Source organism: Ochotona princeps, chromosome 13 (assembly GCF_030435755.1).
Source record: "Ochotona princeps isolate mOchPri1 chromosome 13, mOchPri1.hap1, whole genome shotgun sequence".
NCBI lineage: Eukaryota > Metazoa > Chordata > Mammalia > Lagomorpha > Ochotonidae > Ochotona > Ochotona princeps.
Genome location: NC_080844.1, coordinates 65,114,937 through 65,136,338, shown reverse-complemented (window position 1 = coordinate 65,136,338; position 21,402 = coordinate 65,114,937). Strand labels below are relative to the sequence as shown.

Sequence of the window (21,402 nt, the reverse complement as noted above, 5' to 3'; positions counted from 1 at the left end):
TAATATCTAACCAGCTTGTGGCTGTATAGTGCTTTTAAGGAAAAACCTAGATATCTAGTTCATCCAATGATTTCAGCAGTCAAAACATGGTCCTAACACAGCCCACCACACCTCTTGAAACCAAAGACCTGTTTCTCAACGTTAGCTGCTTCTATAATGCCCATACTACCACGGCTTGTTTTACTGAATTTTCAATGCTATATCCCTAATTCACAGGATTTCTTTTAGCCAAAGAAGGACTGAGTGCAGACAGCTCATCAGGGCCCTCTGTGACCTCTGACCTTCTCCTGTGATGCCATCCAGGTCTCCTGCAGAGATGCCCTAGATAGGGCAGGACACCTTTAGCCTTGCTTGTCTATAGAAATTGGTAACATTGGAGAACTCTTCTGCAGAGATGCCTAATGCATTAAGGTAGAATTGCAGGGAGAGGAGGAGAGACAGAGCCATCTTCTATCCCAGTGATGCGGGCTGTACCCAACCAAAGCAGGAGCTCCTTCGGGTCTCTCACGTGAGTTCCTGGCCGTCCTCAGCTGCTTTGCCAGAGGCATTAGCAGGGGGCTGGACTGGAAGTGAAACAGGCAGGATTTGAACTGGCACTGCTTTGGGATGCCAGTGCTGTAGGTGGCAGCCTAACCTGACAAGCCACAGCAGTGCCCTGACATTTCTAGTCCTCTTTTAAAAAAAGCAGAGGAGCAGAAAAGTGAAGGAAAGAGAAAAGCCTATTCAATAGTGCACCTTGGTCGTCGTCTTTAAGGAGTAGGAATGGCTGAAAGGTGAGAGGAAAAAAGTTCACCATCTTCATCCCCTGCTTAAAATTCATCTGGCTTGAGTAACCTGGTATGGGGCCCTGCCTTGCTCCATCCGTGTCATCTTTTGTGGCCAAACTGAGCTTCTCCGGGGAAGTTTTGACAAAGGCAGCATAAAAGTAAGGTCCAAAAGGGAGCAGCCTTCCCCCTAGAGTCCAGGTGGGTACAGCTGGACTGCTTGCGGAGGGGCCAAAGAGCTCCACCGCCCCCGGCATGTCTCTGCAAAGCGAGGCCACATCCCCTTGGACCAGCACTGCAGCTCCGCGGCCACTTCGTTTGAGGCCTGCCAGGAAGCCAGCTCCCCATCCAACAACATCTTTGCCTAGGCTCTGTTTTGCATTTCCACCTATAGCGTGCCCCGGCGTGACTGGAGGGAGCAGACCGGGCCCTGTGCTGTGCCCAGGTCTGAAGTCACAGCTTGTAGTCAGCATAACCACCCAGTCGGGCTTCTGTCTCCGTGGGAACCTGGTTCCCACCTTCTAAAGCAAGACGTGTGTGTGTGTGATTAATGATTCAAGGGGGACATAAGCACAAATTATGAATGTCCCAGGGAAACCTGGGTAAGTGACCAACCTAAGTACCTATGTCCCGTGATAAATCCAAATATGACATACTGTAACACATATGCTGCCTCTTCTCCTTCACAGTAAAAACCTGACATTATCTTTATTGCTAAGACTAAATGCTCAGTCATACTTAGCAGCACTTTGTAATGAATTATTTAATCCCCAATGACTTTGTATTTTATGGGCTGTGTATTCATGTTTCTTGCTCATAATTTTTGGCTCCTTTATAGGAAATGGAGTCACCTAGCTTTATAACCCAAAGTTTGTTAGAAGGGCTGTGGGATGGTCCAGCACTCCAAGAATTACTGACACTTATCCCCAGATAGCACATGCCAGACCCCACATCCTGCTGGGCCTTACTCCTCGCTAAGGGGCTGCTGCTGTCATGCTCCACAACCCCTTAACACTTGCATGGAAAACTGGTGTAAATGTGTTCCTCTCCAGGCTGTCCATTAGTGGGCACATGGGGCTGGGAAAAAGCCCCATGTGCCCACTGCTCCCACCCAGCACTTTTGACACACAGCCATGGTTGGCATACCTCTGTGGTGGTGCTCTAGTTGCGGAAGGTCTTGGTAGCGTAACGAGGCCTGTGTCAGGTTCAGCCTCGTTGGAGCATTCCTGCAGCCTAGAGGGCTGTCTCCAGCGGTGGTGAACTGACTCATGGCTCGTTCCCTTGTCTTCCTGTGGACTTTCTGAGCCTTCATGAGGGCCACGGAGAAGGCAGCCATCCATGCCCACCCTATACTGAGGGAGCCTGTCAGACTCAACAGCGTCTGAGTTGTATCCAGTACCCACTCACTTCCCTTCGCTTGCAGGCTCCAAGGGAGGGCCCGTGAAGAGGAGGGGGTCTGTGCTTTGACTGTACCCTGCTTCAGTGGTGTTTCTCACTGTAAGGTTTGGGGCATGAAGGAACATCTTATTGGCTGGGTCTTATTTCCTTCCCTTTTCTGGAAGAAAGTGAGAGTCAGAAAGGTCAAGTGACCTGTGCAAGTCTCGAAGCACCTGGTAACTTCCTGACGGGCTGTAGTTAAGAGGCACAGAACAGCGGAGATAGGAAACGAACACACAGCCAGAACAATTTATTGAAGAGAATCAAATTCACAGCCGTGGCCAACTGCCCACGGTATATGGAGCTAGCACGCGGTGGAGGTCTCCAGCAGCAGTGGGTGGAGCTGAGGGGGCCTGTCCAACCAGGGGACCTTTTCTCCAGGTAGTTGCAAAGGAACACAGGCAGGGGGTCTGAGCTGGGGCATCATTCCCTGAGTGGGGAGGGAAGTCGCCTCTGTCCCAGCAAGAAGTAACAGTAGCTGAAGCTCACGTCCCTGGCAGCCCAGTACCTCCCAGAGCTGCCCGACTGGGCTCTTCTAGTCCTGTGGGTTGACGTGTGAGTCTCTGAACTGGTTCCGGTGGAGGAACTTCAGGGCACTTCCCTGCACGCATATCTGCCTACATTGGCCCTGCATGGATGGACAAGCCTAGTCATCCTAACCCACCCCCTATTGGAGGATTCCGAATAGGCGGTTCTGGAAAAATGGAAGAGATTTCCACCAACTTCTTTAAAAACAGGAAGCTGGGGGGCATGGAAGTTACATCCCCTGCCCAGGTAGGGACACTGCCAGAGGAACACCCCTGTGGTGACTGTCCCAGCTGTGGAAAACACTGTTAAATATTACACAAGCTTTAGGCCAGAATGGTAAGCAAGGCCAGCTCCTACCTGTGTGGTGGGAGGACGGTGTGACAAGTGGAGCCTGTGTGACACAGAATCTTCTGGGCTTCGAGCCCCAGCTCCTCAGCAGGCGGTACACGCAGCACGCAGAGCAGGGCTCAGGCATTGTCCGCGTGTGTGTTGCAGGGAATGTGCAAGCCCAGCCCTCCTCAGAGACCGCTGCCTGCGGACCCTTTGAGCAGGACGGCACGGCTACCCAGCAACTCAGCAAGGGCCCTGGCAGCCCAGGAGCCTGTGCGCCACCCTGTGCCTGGCAGGTGAGTCTGTCCATTCCTCCTCCTGACTCTCCTGGTTTTTCTTTCTTAATGTCTGGGTCTTTTCCTCCCTGCTCTTCTGTTCCCATTGCCCCATGTGTCTGTCTCCTCCTTCCCCTCTCTTGCACACTGGAGGGGCAGCTGAGTTAACCCAGGCCAGGACATCGGCATGGTAATCTACCCCATGCTGCCCTGAAGCCCTTGAGCTGGGAGCACCCAGGAAGTAGTCACCACGAACTTCCCATCACAGGTGGTTCTCAGCCGTGGCGTCACTGTACCTGAGAAGTAGGGCCAGACAGTGCATCTTGGAAAGCCATGCCTACAAAGAGGGTCCCAGCTGCATTGCCCGAAGCTCGACACCTGCCCCCTTGACTGCTCTTCACAGGCCTGAGGAGGGGTTGGAGGCTACAGGTGAGGAAGCTGCCAGACCCTGGGCAGCCTGGCCTGGCTGACACAGGGACTGGCAGCCCTCCCTCATGCAGCCTCAGAGGGGCTGACTGAGGCAGATCCCCGAGTCATAGCTTAGGTGGAGAAGTGAATGCAGCAGCAGGCCAGAGCCAGCTAGGCTGGCTGGCAAGGGCTGCTAACTTTCTAGGAGTTTTTCGCACTGTTTAATCCTCAGTGCTGGTTGGGTTTAACTTACCTTTGATTCGGCCATAGTATTCTGCTGCATGCCAACACTTAGCCCTTCCAATGTTCTTGGGTACATGTGCTCAGGAGGGGCGAACCTGTCTCGGGGAGCCTGCTCACATCCAAATGTCACTGTGGCATGTTTACATCAAGGAATTGGCAGATGCCACACTCTCAGCTCCCTATGCCCCTGGACTGCTGGCACATCTGCCCATACACCGATATGCTCAACCTCTTTCTGATCTCGGGGGACCCCGAGGCACTGCTGCAGGGGCCAATGCCCTTGAGTGACTCCTTGATGGCTCTTGGAAAGAGCATTTGTCTGAGCATGGTTCCCAAACCGTGCAGCATCCTTGCTAGCTCATGGTGGCCTCCATGTTGACCTGGAAGTTGCTCTCTGTGTTCTATCCAGAATGACACAAAGCACTGCCCAGACATGAGGGCAAGGTGGCCCACCTTCCTTCCACAGGCTGCTGACCCCAGCACTGGCCAATTCTGCTCTTGGTCTGCACATTCCCCTCTGAGGTCATGCATGCCTGGCTTTGCCTCCAGTCCTCCTGGCTGGTGGCTGTGAGGGACAAGTCATGTTGCAGGTACAAGCTGAGCTCAGCCCTCAAGATGCCAATGGTGTGAATGGTTCCCTGTACTGAGGACAGGAAGGCATGACACCTGCCACTGGGTGCAAAGTAGATTTGTTAGCAAAATTCTTTCACTGGGCTGCTGGAAAGGGAGCTTGTACATCTTTTGTTGGACAGTTTGGGAGGGCTGGACTGGGTCCTCTGGCGGCACAGGGCACAGCCTTCAGGGAGGTGGCTTCTGTGTCGGGCCCTGTGGCATCAGACCATCATCCCTGCCTCAGGTTTCTGAATCTGCAGAACTCACTCTCCAGGCCTCTGACGGCAGGTTTGTTTATGCCTCTCTTTCAGACCTGCTCCTTACTGCCCACGCCAAGTGCCCAGGTCCACCCCTGCCGCCCACGTGGAGTGACAACCACCACAACAGTGAAGACACAAGTTTGCACTATCTCAGCTCCACCTGGAGTTATCTTGATACCAACCCTAGGACTCTTTTTTATGTTTCAAACAACAGTATCTTAAGCACTTTGAGCTACTGCTGTCGGTGCTGTGCTGTGGTGCTCTGTACACTGGCTCAGGTACTTGTAAGTTATTAATTTATGCGGAGCGTCTATTACAGTGCGGTGTGCTGTAGTAGGCATCTTTACCATCACTGAGTTCTCCATGGAAGGCAGGCTTGTTGTGCTTTTCATCTCCATGAACTTGAACTAGTCCTGCTTGCTGGGACTCTGCCCAAGGCACTGTTACCCAGCAGACCCCCCTGACAACCTGTGGCTGTACTTATGGTGCCTGACAACAACGTGAGCCCTCCTCCATCCCCAAGTGACCCTCGTGTAATTTTTCTAAGATTATCTTGGGCCATAGCTGGGAGGGCTTCAGGTCCAGGCTGTGCCCAGTTTTCAAGAAGCCCCCCAGAGATGGTGCTCTGAGGCCTGGGGACAGCAGGGAACCTGCTGGCTCCTGGTCAGAAATCTCTGGAAAGAATGTGGTTTGTAGATGGGAATTTTAAGACCTGGAGCAGTAGGGCAGGCAGACACTTGACCTTGAGTTGACCGACCATGAATGCTCGCAGAGCAGACAGCTGCGCAGTTGTCTGCCGCTTCACCTGTCAGAAATGCCTTGAACTTCTTTATCTGGCTACCCTGTCTATGGGGGGACACAGGCCTCAGCCTGGTGTTCAGAGTAACAAAGGTGCTGTTGCTGGAAAACCTGCCTGGGCCCTGGAGCTGCCCAGGCTGTGCTGTGTCTGCAGTCCGACACCAGCATCCTACATCCATTTGAGACTTTGAGGGACCACAACTGTTTTCAGATGTGAACCACTAACTAGATCTAGTCGATCAACTCTTGGGTCAAAAGTGCCTTTTCCTGCAAGGGTTAGATGATCAAAGTTAGCCAGAATCCCTGTGCCTGCAGGACATGCAGCCAGCCGTAAAGCTGAGTGCTCTCAGAGCCCACGTCTGCAGGCCCGTCAGGCTATTGGACAGAGAACCCCAAGCTGGCATTCAGCTCACTTTGGGGGATCCTGTTTTCCCCACACAGATGCAGGAATATTTAAAAGACATTTTTAGCAAGAAATCAACCTACTCCTTAATCCCTCAAAAGCTACCTGTTGCATATCATGGAATAAGACAACACTTTTCCAATCCTAAATGTGCATGAAATGCAACCTCTGGCAACAGAAACTTGATGCTGTTGCTCTGGCTCAGACACCATTTTCATGAGATGTCTATGAGGCCTGAATGTAATGACATCAAAAGCAAAATGCTTAGCTCAGGTAGATGCCGTGAAGCCTCCGGCCGTGTTTTGGTCAGATCCTGTTCTTGGTTTCCTCCTTAGAAAGCACGGACAGCAGTTCCATGTTCACTGAGTGCTTCCCCATTCAGCTTGCGTTTGCGGCCATCTCAGTGGCTTTTCTGTGCCTAGAAGAAAGAAAAAATATGCACTAAGAATCCTAGTTTGCCTTTTAGAAAACAATGGCCTTTTCCACTCTACATACACAATGTGGTATTCATGACTCTAGATAAACTAAACGTGGGCATGTCACATGAACACATATGGGCCTGCAACCATTTATTATACAACCACTTAAAAATGCAAAGCCATGTTAGAAAACATACATGCAGACTTACTGTAACTGATCCCATATTTGGTGATTGTGTCTAGACCAAACCATGTGCTGTTGAAGAGAGAGACAGGACATTGTGTTGCACTGTATGGGCATGCATCACCGCCCCCCACTCCACCAACTGGGATGTGCACTATGGTTTCCTCGGCTGCAAGGCCTGTGTTCTCTTCAGAGAGCCAGGAAGAGCTGCAGAAGAGGCTCAGCCAAGACCCCAGACCCTGGTAGCAATGACCACGGAGGGGCAGGGGCTGACCCCGGGCCCTGGCGGCAATGGCCACGGAGGGGCAGGGGCTGACCCTGGACCCTGGCGGCAATGACCACGGAGGGGCAGGGGCTGACCCTGGACCCTGGCGGCAATGGCCATGGAGGGGGCTGGAGCTGGGGCTGACCCTGGGCCCTGGCGGCAATGGCCACAGAGGGGCAGGGGCTGACCCTGGGCCCTGTAGGCAATGGCCATGGAGGGGCAGGGGCTGACCCTGGGCCCTGGCGGCAATGGCCACTGAAGGGCTGGGGCTGACAGCAGATTTTTCTTCCTCATTGCTCTCTCACAACGCACAAGGGAAAATAGTAAAGCAATGCTTTCACAATACAGCACTTACCATGAGGCTTATTTAGCAATACTTCCCATTTCAGTGTCACTAAGCAGGTCTGTTGGGTGTTTTAATATGCATACAGATGATGGAAATAGAAACCAGCACTTACATTTCCAAAGTTTTATAGGAATAAGGAATAGGGTGGGCTTGGGTTTTATAAGCCATCACTGGGTAAGCTCGGGCAGGGACCACTGCGCTTCCTGCGTCCTTTACAGTCCTAGCCCTGTGACCCGCTTCCTCCCAGGGATAATGGCTCATCTATCACCCAAAGTTTACCTCCTGAAATCTTAACAGCTTGTTTTCCTGCCATGCGGAATCAGACGTGCAGCCACCAAGAGAAACAATGCATAACATTTTCCATTGTCAGAAACGGGCACGCAGAGTGAACACTTCCCACTGAACATTCCAACTCCAACATGTGGGATGACATCACGGAAACCACAAAAGCAACAAACTCAACTGCACGAGAACACACACCCTGGATTGGTCTCACAGGGGACATTTCATGCCTCCTTGACTTTACTAGGAACTCTCAGGCTATAACTTCTAGGTCATTGTGCTCTGGCAAGCCAATACAAGGTCACCCCCAACAGGAAAACTGCCAAGCCCCAGGTCTGTGGCAGAATGTTGCTAGGAGGCTGTGGTCACCACGGTGCTAAGAGGAGCCTGGTCCTGGACCAAGGAAACGCCTGAGCATCCTCCTGTTCCTGAACCCCTGCTTACCAAGCAATCTGAGCCACGGAGACCTGGCAGCCAAGCAGCCGGATCTCTCCAGTGCACCTTGACCTCGGGCAGCATTTCTGCAGGAGACGTGTTTCAACCTTGACTCCCAGGAGCAGGAAGCCCTGGGCAAGCTTGGTCTACAGAGCCCTCCCCTTCCTCTCAACTATCCCAGCCACACACAAGCAACACAGACTGATGCCACGCAGCTGCCCAACACTGAGGCAAGCCAGAGGGATGACCCTCAGGCTGTCGGGGACACGGCAGGTGCACCTTCCCTCTTGCTGCCACATCCACTGCCCAGAACTCAGCAGCACGCCTGGACTCGCCTTTCAGCCTTGTCCCGCATCCCAGGGACCAGGGAATGCTGTGCCTTGCCCGACTCCAAGGGTTAAACCTCTACTTCTGTCACTACTTCAGGTCAGCCAGGGTGGGGACCACTGCAGTGTGTGGCTGTCCCCAACGCCCCCCAGCTGGGTCCAGCAGAACTATCCACAGGCATATGGACCATAAGTGACCTCCCACACCCTTGTGCCTTGTTCCAATTAGAAAGGGAAGCCGGGCATAGAAAACCAGCTTATCCATGATTGCCAAATTCACTGGACTCGCCCTCAAGTCCCTGTCAGTATCCAGTGCCTTTACAATTTGAAACAAACATGCTAAGAAAACTCCAAGTTCTGTGTGGAGAACTGGTTCTATATAGTGAAAACTGGCCATTCCTCTCCCACCCCCTTTTGTAGGGGACAGTGACAGCAGCTGTCGGTGCAGCCACTCCAAGCCCGTGTCCCAGGAGAAAGGCTATCGACAGAATGGCGTAAGGAATCATTACAGCACTTGAGCAATAGTGACATGAATAACTCACAAGTTAAAGTCATTGAGCAACTCTGGGCTCAATCCCCTGCAACCCGCCCTGATTTTCCACATTGTTAAAGTATGTGTCCGACGTTTCCTGCGGCCTATGACGTTAGCACGTTTTAAATTCAGAAAAATATCATGTGATCATTTTAATCTAAAAAAGATTGAAGTACAAGGATGGTTATGAGCAGTTACCTCCATACAGCAATGATGAGACAAACAGATATAAAACTTTAAAGATCAACCTCCTAGCAGGCCACAGCAGGCTAAGCAATGGTGGGACTGGCTACCAGTTCTCCTGGCCCTCCATCACGGCACGTGGGTAGGTGGTTGGCAGGCTTGTTGTAAGGTGTGGGGCCGCTTGGCTCCAGGCTGCTTAGCACAGTACAGATTAATGTTACAGCAGTCATCTTATGGTGCTTCGTTCATGTATCATGCTTTGGTTTGCTGATTTTCCCCACATACCCATGTATGTTACAGTCTTGTGTACATCTCATATCTGGGGATCTACAGGAGATCACAACCTGCTATCTCAGTAGAAAAAGACATTGATAAGGATATTGTAACCAATAAATGGTAGACAGATAACACAAGGACATGTCTCATTTGTTCCTGGGAGCCTTAAGTTTTTCTACGCGCCCTTCTTTTACAGCTCTTGTCTCACTTTCATTTGCAGACGCAAAGGAAACTGAACAAGTGCACAGCAAACCCAAGCAGAGGGGTCGACGGGGTGGGGTACGAGGGTGTGCTGCCTGCCTGCCGCCTCCCGGGGGTGCTACCATGGGGACGACCGATAGCTTTGGAGAAAAGTTTATACACTGAATATTCAAAACAGCCTGATGAACTCACCTGACTGACGTAACAGATGGCAGTGGTTCATGAGTTTATGTCATGTCCCTGGAATAAAAATGCAACAGAGTTATAGCGACAGAGGCTTGAAAAATAGCAACAATTTTAATAAAGAATGAATTTCATAAAAATTAAAGAAAAATCATATATGTACACTCAGAATTACAAAGAATGGAGGCTGGTGAGTGGTGTGGCATGTTGATTCTCCGCCTGCAGTGCTGGCACCCCATATAGGCAACAGTTTGAGTCCCAGCTGCTCTACTTCCTATCTCGCTCCCTTCTAACAACTGGGAAAAGCAGGCAGAGAATAGTCAAGTCCTTGGGCCCCTGCACCCACATGGGAGACCAGAAGAAGCTCCTGGCTTTGGATCTGCTCAGCTCTGGCTGTCGTGGCCATTTGTGGAGTAATCCAGCAGAAAACAGAATGTGCCAGTGTGCACTCACGCTCGCTCTGATTTTGAAACAAAATCAATCTTAGAAAAGAGTGAAGCGATCTTTACTTCTGCCGCTCTCCACATATGACCAAATAGACAAAAATCTGGGACACAGAGGTCATACAGAGCTGGTGCAGCGCTGTCCGCTGGAATACTCCACACAGGTACAGGCACCCCCTCCTTCCAAATGCTGGGGCAGGGGAGGAGGAAAAAGCTGTCACGGAGTTACATGCCCTGGGCTGGCACTGTGGCACAGCACGCCATCGGTGCCAATGCCAGCAGAACAAGCTCCAGCTGCTCCAGTCATGATCCAGCTCCCCGCTAGTGCCCCTGGGGAGGCAACAAGAGACACTCCAAGTGCTTGGGCCCCTGCCACCCAAGTGAGACCTGGATGAACTCCAGGCTTTTAGCTGGACCAGCACTGGCCAAGGAGTGAACCAGTGGGAAGATCTCAGACTTTCAAATCAATAAATTACAAAGAGAGTTAATGTTCCTTTGAAATATAATGAGTTATTTAGTCAAATGTCAAGCTATCTAGAAAAACAGCAAATGCCAGGACAGTCTTAACTCACCTTGAACGCCTGTTAGAATCCATTGCTCAGGGGCTGCTGATGTGACCCAGGAGGTGAGGCTGCTACTCACAACGCTGACATCCCATCCCAGAGGACGTGTCTGAATCCTGGCTGGTCCACTTCTGCTTCACCTCCATGCTAACGTGCCTGCAAAGGCAGCAGGTGACCCAAGGCAGGGCCTTCTCCTATCCATGTGAGTTCCTGGCTCCTGGCTTCCAACCTGCTCTACACTGGCTTCTGAGGCCTTTCAGGGAGAGAGCCAATGAATAGAAAATCTGATCTGTCATTCTTTCAAATAAGAAAATCTTTAAAAACCCACTCTTTGCACCCTTCCCCTCGGACTCCCCTCTACAGGGCCTTAGATGGGGCCCAAGAGATTTTCAACTGGCAAAGACTTCCAAGAGCCTTTTCCTCTGAACGTTGAGGAAATGAATGAATTCAGTATCCACACTGAAAGGTCATACAAACGAGTGGCAGGTGTCTGGCATGAGGTGAAGCCCACATCCCTGGGGGAGCCCCTCTCTCCACTCCAGCGTTCTGCTCATGCACATCCTGGTATGCATCGGGTGCTTGGGCCCCTGAACCCCCACGTCAGAGACCTGGAAGGAGTGCAGTCTAACACTGTCCAAGCTGCTATAGGCATTGAGAAGTGAACGTGTAACATTCTGTGTCGCTCTGCCTCTCAAATCATTAAAAATAAAATAAACACAGAAGAATTTGTGTAAATCGGAGCGGTAGGGGCCAGTACTGGGGTGCAGCCCCAGCATTCTGCACACCCAGCATCCTGCTAATGCACTCAGAAGTCAGCAGCCAGCCCCATTGCCCACGTGGGAGGCCCTGGCGGAGCTCCTGCGCTCAGCCTGGCCCAGCCCTAGTCCTGGCAGCTTTGGCCATCCGGGCACTCAAGCAGTAGATGGAAATGCTCATTCATTCTCAGTCATGCTGCCTTCCAAATAAATCTTTAAAGATAAAAAAATTGAAGATAATCAGAGAAAATAGAATTAAAATCATGAGTTGCTCTTAGGGAAAATTAAAACAGGTTATAAACCACTTTCTAAAAGTCACTAAGAGCAAGTCTGCTCATGAGCACAGGTGTACGAATGGAGTGCAAAGTGTTCCTGGAAATGAAATTAGAAGATTAAAGCACAAAACATTAATTAAAATCAAATAATTTAAAATATAAACTTTTTTAACATATGCTCCATCCAGTTTGAAATACCCCTCTAGGTAATGAAAGCAGTGCTTTTTTCCCATTCCTGAAGAACAAAGGGTGCTGGGAGTTTGCCCATGTCCATGGAATCTTGTGTACACTGCTATTTAAAGAAAAGGGTCATGTCTCGGCCACATCCTGACCTACGTCCCCTGTGTCGAAGCTGCTCAGAGTGGTGAGAACTGAAGAGCACAGGTTAAAACATTTACAAGTTGCTCTTCCGGCAGAAGATTAATGGATATGTAAGAAACACACAAAAATACCTAAATTCCTTTGAGAAATGAGCAAAGGATCTCAGACACGTGTCAAGAGAAGAAATCTAAGTGGTCAACACACACATGGAACAATGGTCAGGATCGGTAGCTATCAGGGAAACGCATCAGAAGCACAAGGAGGTAACAACTCAGGTCAAAACGGCCCTCATCAACAAGGGTGAGGGGGCATGGAAAAGGGCTCTCAGGCCCAGCAGTGGGGAATGGAGAGGCAGGCAGCCACTGCGGAGACCAGCAAGGAGTTCCCTCAACAATCTAACACCACATGTCCCACTAGGATCCAGCTAGCCCACCCTGGAAACATATCCAAGGGAAACAAGGCCTGCTGTGAGACAGCTGCACTCCCAGTGTTCACGCAGCACTACACACAAAGGCGAAGAATCAACCCAGGCGTCCAGCAACCGATAAGCAGGTAAAGAAAATGGAGTTCTATACACAGTGCGACAATTTAACCCATCAAAAGGAACAAAATCCCGCCATTCGTGGCAAAATAAATAGAGCCGGAAATGTTAAAAAAAAAAAAAAAAAAAAAACACAGCATGACAAGTTCTGCATATTTCCATCCAGAACACGGAGTGACACAGGTGGGCAAGGGAAGGACAGAGGGTCGGTAAGCTCTGTGATTTGATAAGCTGGTGGCGTTGGCAACTGCGTGTTCGTCTCCTTGACCTAGGACAGAAACAAGATGTTTTCCCATGAAAATCAATATAGCTGGTCTATGGCTGAATACTTTGTCAACATCATCTATGCCTTTCTAAGATGCATTATCCATTTGTAAACTGCTTCTTCCTTTGGGACATTGTCCCTCTAAACTTTTCAGGAGCTATCAGTGATCTTTTAACGTCATTCACCCATGGACCAGCACCATGGCATGGTAAGCCAAACCTCTGCCTGTGGCACCAGCATCCCACATAGGTACCAGCTCAGACCCTGGCTCATCCACTCATCCATCTCCCTGTTGTGGCCTGGAAAGGCAGAGGGGTATGGCCCAGGTCCTTGGCCCCTGTACCCATGTGGGAGACGTGGAAGAAACTTCTAGCTCCCAGCAGAGACTGGCTCAGCTCCAGCCACCACAGCCTTTAGGTAGTGAACCAGCAGATGCAAGAGCTCTGTCCCTCCTCTCTCTGTAACTCTGCCCTTCAAATATAAGCAAAAAGGACATAACACCTTTTACCCAAACTTCACCATATAACTACACTCCAATGAAGATTTCAGAATCTATTCTAGAAAATCTAAAAGCAAAATGTCCAAAAATATGCATTTGTGCAAAAAGAACACTAAAAGTATCAAAAGACAGGCCTACATGCAGCCCACAAGTACAATCCTTGAGATGGACATTGCGAGAATCTTCTAGAATAGAGGAAGTTGCCGACATCGTTACACTGGCCCTTGTGCAGGGCTCTGAGCTTTCACTCGCTTTTAACTGATCTTCCCCAGTGGAGGAAAGTGCACTCCTGTCTTCAGACCCCTCTGCAGCTGGTTTACTTCCGGGGCCACGTTAGCTCCTCTCTATAGCCAGAAAGTCACATGAGCTTCCCACGTGCTCGGTCCCATCCAGTGGGCTCGGGGGCAGCTAATTCCTACCTGTCAGGAAGCTGCATATTCAACACCCAAAACCTGCAACTGAACGCACTGCTCTTGGACACGGTCCTCAAACAACGTCATCAGGGCACCAGTACAAGCAAGAACATTTGCAGAGAGGTCAAGACAGACCCCCAGTCAGACCCCCACTAGGAGAACAGAATCAGGGTCCTCAAGTTGAAATATACGTCGGCTGTAATGGGAGGCCCACAGGAGGAGCCGCGGCTTGACAATGGGGCCTGGATGGCTCTATGCTGGCAGCGGAGGACATAATTGGAAACGCATGAGACCCAAAACTCCAGCAAGAGCCTGGAGTGGCTCAGAAGACAGCTTAAGGCAGGGGCGGGGACTGGAGGCAGGAGCCAGGAGAGGGGACACAATAGCCTTTGAGTAGCACCAGGGCACAAATATTTGTGTCACATTAACTGTAAAGAGGTTCAAGGGCCAGAAAACACCCCATGCTGTAGTCGCCCAGGGTAACACCACAGATGCACAAACTTTGGTAAAAAGATGTATTTCAAAGTGGGACCAGTTGTATGTTATTATAAAGTCACTGTGGATCTCAAACTAAATAAACAAACGTGTCGCCCTGCACACTGTGTCCACTCCAACAGTGGCGCTTCACTTTGCTTCTCCTTGTGGCAGGTGGCGCTCTCGTCAGCAGACAGATGACTTCTTTGGCAGCTGCCTTTTCTTCCTGTCTTCTAATAAGGAGATTACATTCTGGACAAACAAAGCAAACAGGTGAACGCACTTCAAGCTTTTGTTGGCTTCCTCCAGATTATAAAATGAGAGAATAAGCCTTGACAGCCATAAATAACATCCCAACCTGTCGGTCAAACACTCGGGCCATTTCTAGGACGCCTTTGCCAAACTGCAGGAGAGAAAAGCCACATCGTGTTACAACGTCTGGAGTGTACACATTTCCGCTGTCCCCTCTGCGGAGAACGGGCAGCTAACCACGGCTCCCTTTACCTCATTTTTTATCGTTGCATCTGCCCCTCGTTCAAGCAGTAACTGAACTAACTCTTCATGATTATTCAACACAGCCACCTAAAAAAACAAAGCACAGTGTGGCGTGATGGGCTCCCCTCCCCCACTGCAAGCCCAGGCAGCAGGAAAGAGTGCGGGTGCAGGACCCACCGGCACGACCCTCGGAGGGCAGGACTGGCCAGGCAGGCTACTGTGGCCTATGTGACAGGTACACGTGCCACTTGCCTGACTGGTGACAACCTCAAGGAAACTGGCAAAGGGAAACACAATCTTCTTCTCTTAGAAATACTCGACTCAACAGACAACACAGCATGCTGGTTGTCGAGGACAGATCTACTTTGATCAACAATGGCCCTGTGGCTGGAGATCCCCCTCCAAGGAGCTGAGCGTGGGAACACAGGCAGGGCCGTTCTCACGCCAATGCTCTCAGGCTGGCAGGGGACGCACACAAGACCCGTGGCTCACTCGTCTCACTACAGAATGTGCACGGGCAGCTGGGAGAAGGGCGCACCATGAGCGGCGTCTTCCCGTCTCTGTCCTTGACATTCACGTCGGCCCCCGCCTCAATGAGGAGAGAGGCCACCCTCTGGTTTCCAGACATAGCAGAGACTCTCATCAGCGGGGTCCAGCCCGAACCACTGTCCACGGCGTCCACCTGTTGAGCAAGAGCAAGAGCCGCACTTCAGCCCCTTTATGAGGATTCATAGACGAAGCCCTGACTTGCCAAACTGCCCTAACACAGACACGGTCCTACACGGTCACAGTGGGCTGGACTGTGCTGGTAACAGATGCTCCCGCTCAGTGAGAGGATGAGTTAGAGTCACACTGGGACTGCTCCCCAGACATCACGTGCTCAAATGGCAAAGAAAAAAATGGACTAAAAAAAGCAAGTGAACTTAAGCCCCCCAACACTCGGTCCCACATGAACACTCTCTCTCCTCTCTCAGGCCCAACTTCCTCACCTTTTTTTTTAAAATTGTGTTTACTGGGCTAATTTGATGTGTCTTTCTAAGCAGTTTTACATACTCATCAATACTTAGCCACTTTAATCAGGAGACAGAGAGATGCCTTACCCACACTCTCACTGACAGGCCAGCTACTCCTAATGCCTTTCCCTCAACACCACGTACCACTTCCTCACCAGGCCATTTCCCACTAGTCCTCTCTATGTGGAAATCTGAGGTTTGTAAAGAAATACTGTAGAGACAGTGAATCTTGTGTCTTCCCATTCCAGTGAGAACTGCAGCCCTGTGTGAGGAGTGGGGCTAGGAGCAAAACAGGCCTTGCGTGGGCTCCCAGATCCACACAAGCACACACACAGTGGGCTCAAAGGGGAGCTATGGCTCTGGGGAAGGAGTACCAAGGAGCTAGGGTGCCCCACAGGCTTCAGGTTATGGGCACATGGGAGATCGTGAGAGGTCATTACCCTGAGTGCTAAGAAGGGATGGTGAGTTTTGACCCAGCTCTACTCATCATCAAAGGCAACCTCAGAGTCCAAGTGATGTCCTAAGTCTCTCTCAGTGCAAAATCATGATGCTCAGAAGGAGGGTGGCGACAGCCTGGCTAAGTTTCAAACTTCTTCCCCAGCCTTCAGAAGCAATAGGGAAGCCAACTGCACAGAACAGGTACAACTTCATGATGCCATCCATGTGCCTCCAAGCCCACCACATGGGACCTGTAGTGAGAGCCGCAGGGCCACAGGACAGGATGGGATTCCAAACACATGTGTTCCTACCTAATGCTCACAAAGCCTCCATTTCCCGATGTGCAGAGTTCCTGTGTTCAGAGTACAGACCTGCCCAGTTCTGGATCATTGCTGTTCTCGGCAAAGCTCAGTCCTGTCAACCGCGGACTGGACTGAACCCAAAGCATGAGCAGAGCTTGTAACAAGCCCTCGGAGGCCTGTGGCTGTTGGGGCCACAAACACCAAATGTGGGCCCGCTGTGCCTCAGAAGCCCACAAGCAGAGCCTGTTGACCTGTGTGTGTCTGAAACATAAAGGCAACAAGAAAGGCAGTAGGAGGAATGCTCCTCAACACTGCCATATTCATTCTTGACCTCTCCAAAGGCAACAGCAGGGACCATGGGAGCCACACCACAGCCTTGCTTCCAAACCCATTTCAGAGACACACTAATACAAACCAACTCACATTCCAGGAGACAAAACTCTCCTCAATGTGCACTCATTTTCCAGAGTGGAATTTGAATCCCTCCAGCACCTGCTGCCACCTGGCAATCGCAGCACAGTGCATTGTCCATCATGCCTTACTTTCAGAACCTTGACATCTTAGCGAATTTCTTCAAGTTCTAAGACTTGAACTAAAAACTCAAGGTTATCACAAGCAGCCAAACAATTCCACGTCAATTTACCAACTCAGACGGGCACTTGCTGCTGAGGGAACTCAAAGCTGTGCCAGGGCCTGCTGCCAGGGCCGGCGCTCAGCACTCAAATCCTTCCCTCTTGATGCAGAGCTGAATCTTTGAAACATTTCTGGGATGACTTCTCCTTAGTACAAGCCAAGAACAGAAAATCTTCTAAAACCAACAAGAGGCACGTTCATTCTGAGAGCATGTGGCATCTTTGTGCCTCTAGCACTTCATTCAATATCTACACATGCTAGATATACCCAATACACGAAAGATAGCCAGTGAACAAGCATCCTGCGCGGCAAAGGCCACAGGGCCAGCTCTGGATTCAGCCCCAGAGGTCTTCCTCGGGGCCACCCTGAAGCGTCACTGGCACACCAAGTCTCCAAGGCCACAGAGGCCTTCTTGGGGGGAAGTTGGATCTCTGCCCAGCATTTCTGAATGTGACTCTATGGGTTCTGCTGCTCCTAGACCTGTGGAAGGCGAGCCAGGGTCTTCACACGCACACATGGTTAACAAGGAGGGTCCCCTACCTCACAGCCATCCTTTATCATCCACTCGATCACGTGGCAGTGGCCTCCGTCTGCAGCCCAGTGCAGAGCCGTGCAGCCGCCCAGGTCGGTGGCCTCCCAGGAAGCTCCATGTCTCCGGAGATACTGCACAACATCGAGGTGACCCGCATAGCATGCGAGCATCAGACTGCAACATGTGAGAGAAGCGTCAGGCTGCAGGTACAGTTACTGAGCTCAGCATGCAGGAGAAGCGTCAGGCTGCAGGCACAGTTACTGAGCTCAGCATGCAGGAGAAGCGTCAGGCTGCAGGTACAGTTACTGAGCTCAGCATGCGGGAGAAGCGTCAGGCTGCAGGCACAGTTACTGAGCTCAGCATGCGGGAGAAGGAGCGTCAGGCTGCAGGCACAGTTACTGAGCTCAGCATGCAGGAGAAGCGTCAGGCTGCAGGCACAGTTACTGAACTCAGGTCTACATCTTGCCCTACCTGGCTTAAACCAAGAAATCTAAACTTGGGTGGAAAAGTTCATGTGGATTATTAATATGAAATGTATATGTATTCATCAACTGGTGGACAGATGAAATACGGCGTAGGCAAGCAATGGGACAGTTTTCAGTCATGCAAAGGAAAAAAAATGTTACAATGCAGATGAGCCTTAAAGTGCTACATTGAGTAAAAGGTGTCAGTTGCATGAGAACACATTTTACATGAGTTTATGCAAATTATGCATAATATGCAAATCTTTAGGACAGAGCAGCAGGCTAGCGGCTTTTAGGGGTCACGGGAAGAAGTGAGGAGTGACTAACAACACCAAGCTTTGGGGTTGACTCAATGTCCTGTAATCAAATGGTGGGATCGAGTCTAAGTGTGTTTTTAATGCAACGCTACACACTTAAAGCAAGTGCATATTATAGCATGTGGATTATGTCTCCATAAAAAATGAATTGTAATGACTTGAGTATAAAATATTGGCTTTAAAAACATCTAAAAGGCCATTAAGATATTGGAAAAATATTTGATAGTATTTTAGTAATTAGTTAAATTCTTTACTCCAAAATTGGTGTTTAAAGAAAAACTGAAACATTTGCTTTCCCATTGTGGGATGAAATGTAGCCCATGCCAGAGCGGAAAGGGTAGCCCATTGCTAATGCATATAGTGGTCAGGAAAATGGAAAAATCCTTTCCTGCAACTGTCAACTAAATCCCTTATTCAGTCAAGGAACATCAGTGGATGCTAAAGTTAATGGACAAAAGGTTCACGGGAAATGGGATGTTCACAAAAGACTGAATTATGACCCCATAGATTGTTTTCCAAATGAAATGGAGAAACACATCTACACAAAGGAGAAGTGCAGCTGTCATCACCCCGACACATGTTAAACCTAGAACAGCCAGCTCTGACGTCAGCGCATTACAGACCTCCTGGCACGAGAAACATTACCTCACAAACCTAGTTCAAAAGGAAAAAAATCAGGGAGTTAGAGGTTGCAGAACACAAGACTGAAGACAGAACAGTCAGATGCGACAGGGGTCATGGCCTCCTCACCCCACCTCCCAATGAAACTACGCACAATGTGTTGGGGGCAAGCTGCAGGGGAGGGCGGCATCGACAAGACGGAACTTGTAGGAGAGGCCTTCAGTGCATTGGTGATGGATGTTTTGGGGACTTACATCCTGGTTTTAGGAGCCATGCCGGGTTAAGGGTTGGGGTGCCTACTCTACTCTGACATGATTCAGAGAAAGACGTAGACAATGAAGGAAGTGATGGGCTAACTGCTGCCTGGCTGTTGGGCTGCTTTGTGGTACTGTTCCTTCACCTTTTTCAAACTTTTGATGATTTTCATCATAAAAACAGAAGCTCTCACGCAACAGGGCAATTGCTCGTTCTGTTAGCCATCACGGGATCATCCAGCTCCAGGGGAAAGCCCTGCTGCCCACTGCCCCACTCACAGGCCTTTATCTCGCAGTGACCCCTGGAGGCAGCTGAGGGCACTGCCCAGGCATGCCAGGGCCTCCAGGATGGCCTTTCCCTTTCAAAGCTACATTTAGCTACAACTAAGTGGATGAGGTTCTTCAAGGGTGCACCAGCTGGAGAATGCCACACTGCGGTCAGCCGTCATCTCTCCTCCAAGAGAGCCACTCTTCAGATTGCGTTGAATTTATTTCTGGGAGGCAAAGGGCATGCTTGGTAACCAATTCCAGGAGCTCTCAATAGCTCAGCCCTAAGCTAACTGGGGCCAGTGATGCCCCCTTTGATGGCAGAGTGGCAGCCCACGAACTTCATGCTGGGGGAAAACCCCCAAGTTCCTCCAAACGTTAAGTGGCTGAGGTCTACGCTCAAACTGCCTTGCACCCTAGTGTGTGTCCCCGGCCTCACAAGGCCACTGTCACATTCAACCTACAGAAATGGAGACCACAGTGGGACAGGACTCTTCCATGACCCAATGCTGCAAGCATGCAGCTGTCCCCAAGGCAAGCCCTCCTGGAGGGACAGAGCCCTTCCCTCCTGCTGGCTCACTCTGTCAGCTCTATGCTGGGCTCCTCCCCCTCCCTTTTACTCACGTTTTCTTGCATTTCCTTATTATCACACACTTGCCTCTTAAACTCTGACAATGTTTATGTAATAAGTATTCCATCATAGGAATATATCAGCACTTACATTGGCCTTAACCGAGCATTTGATTCAAATTTTTCGGTTTTAATTTAGGTCACAGCAAACCCTATACAAAATCTTACTTGCATTTCTGGTTGTTTCCCGATGGCACAGTCTCTACACGCGGATCACTGCCTCTTGGGCCTGTTTCTAACTGCTTTCCAGGAACAGGAAGCTGTCAGCTTGCAATTCTATCATCCAGACCCGGAGGTATCGATTTCACTGCACTTTTACCAATACCTTCTAATTTTCACATTGATAACTGTTAAGAATATTTACTACTAGCAAGGGAAGCACTTTTCATGTGAATCATCTATACCGACTCTACTACAAATTGTCTTTTTACGTAATTGTTTTTTCCACTGTGCATATTTTTCTTTTGCCCTGAATGCATGTATGTGTCTTCCATATATTAACATGCAACAAGGCGGGAAGGGACATTTACTGGAAGCTCAGGAGGTGAGCCCAAAGAACTGCCTGTCCTGCTGGTCTGCTTGATTTGACCAGGAGCAGAGACAGAGCAGCAGGTCCCAGATGGGCACTGTGAGAACAGGGTGGATTTCATAGCCCAGTCCACCCCCTAGAGCCATCAGGTGCCATTTTGTTTAAGGAGACAAGGGCTATGGAGCAAGACTGCATATGCAATAATCTGGGAGTGAACTCATTTCTGACTCAGTGAACTGCAACAACGTGGCATCCTACAGGTTCCACCCAGGACATGTTCATAGCGCTCTGACCTGACAGCCAGCAGATTAAGAACTCTAGGAAAGGCACATCAGGCACCATTTCTTACAGTGTGGCAAAGAATTTAAGACTGCTGGTGACAACAGCGAACTGCACATGCACTGAGCTCAACAAGAACTGAGCTTAGCGCATTGCACTGGTCCCACAGGAAAATACTACCAACTATGGCACTGTACCTGTCAAAATAGGTTCATGTGGCCCTCAGACCTAATGGCCAACAGGTTCCGGCAAAATCAGCACCAACAACCACCTAGCTATATAGGACACCTGGTGTCTCCCTAATCCTGGAACCATTCGAAACAAAAGTGGGAAAAGGGTTGTACAGACAACAGTGCAGCCTCAGCATATCAGAGGAGGTGGAGACTAGT

General features: G+C 50.2%; 2 protein-coding genes across 3 annotated transcripts in view; one reads left to right on the top strand and one right to left on the bottom strand.

The window, feature by feature from the left end:
- The window catches only part of ADAM12 (ADAM metallopeptidase domain 12), a 281,918-nt gene extending 276,723 nt beyond the window's left edge, over positions 1–5,195 (top strand). The window contains exons 22-23 of the mRNA XM_058671586.1: positions 3,225–3,355; positions 4,909–5,195. Of these exons, the coding sequence (XP_058527569.1) occupies positions 3,225–3,355; positions 4,909–4,969 (192 nt within the window). The 3' untranslated portion in view covers positions 4,970–5,195. The remainder of the gene's footprint in view (positions 1–3,224; positions 3,356–4,908) is intronic.
- A 9,215-nt stretch (positions 5,196–14,410) lies between these two features.
- The window catches only part of FANK1 (fibronectin type III and ankyrin repeat domains 1), a 96,889-nt gene continuing 89,897 nt past the window's right edge, over positions 14,411–21,402 (bottom strand). Inside the window, exons 7-11 of one of the 2 annotated variants that reach the window (XM_058671334.1) lie at positions 17,661–17,826; positions 15,273–15,416; positions 14,744–14,821; positions 14,598–14,642; positions 14,411–14,491 (exon numbers count right to left, since the gene is read on the bottom strand). In XM_058671334.1, the coding sequence (XP_058527317.1) occupies positions 14,426–14,491; positions 14,598–14,642; positions 14,744–14,821; positions 15,273–15,416; positions 17,661–17,826 (499 nt within the window). In that variant the 3' untranslated portion in view covers positions 14,411–14,425. The remainder of the gene's footprint in view (positions 14,492–14,597; positions 14,643–14,743; positions 14,822–15,272; positions 15,417–17,660; positions 17,827–21,402) is intronic. The other variant, XM_058671335.1, reaches the window with a different exon arrangement.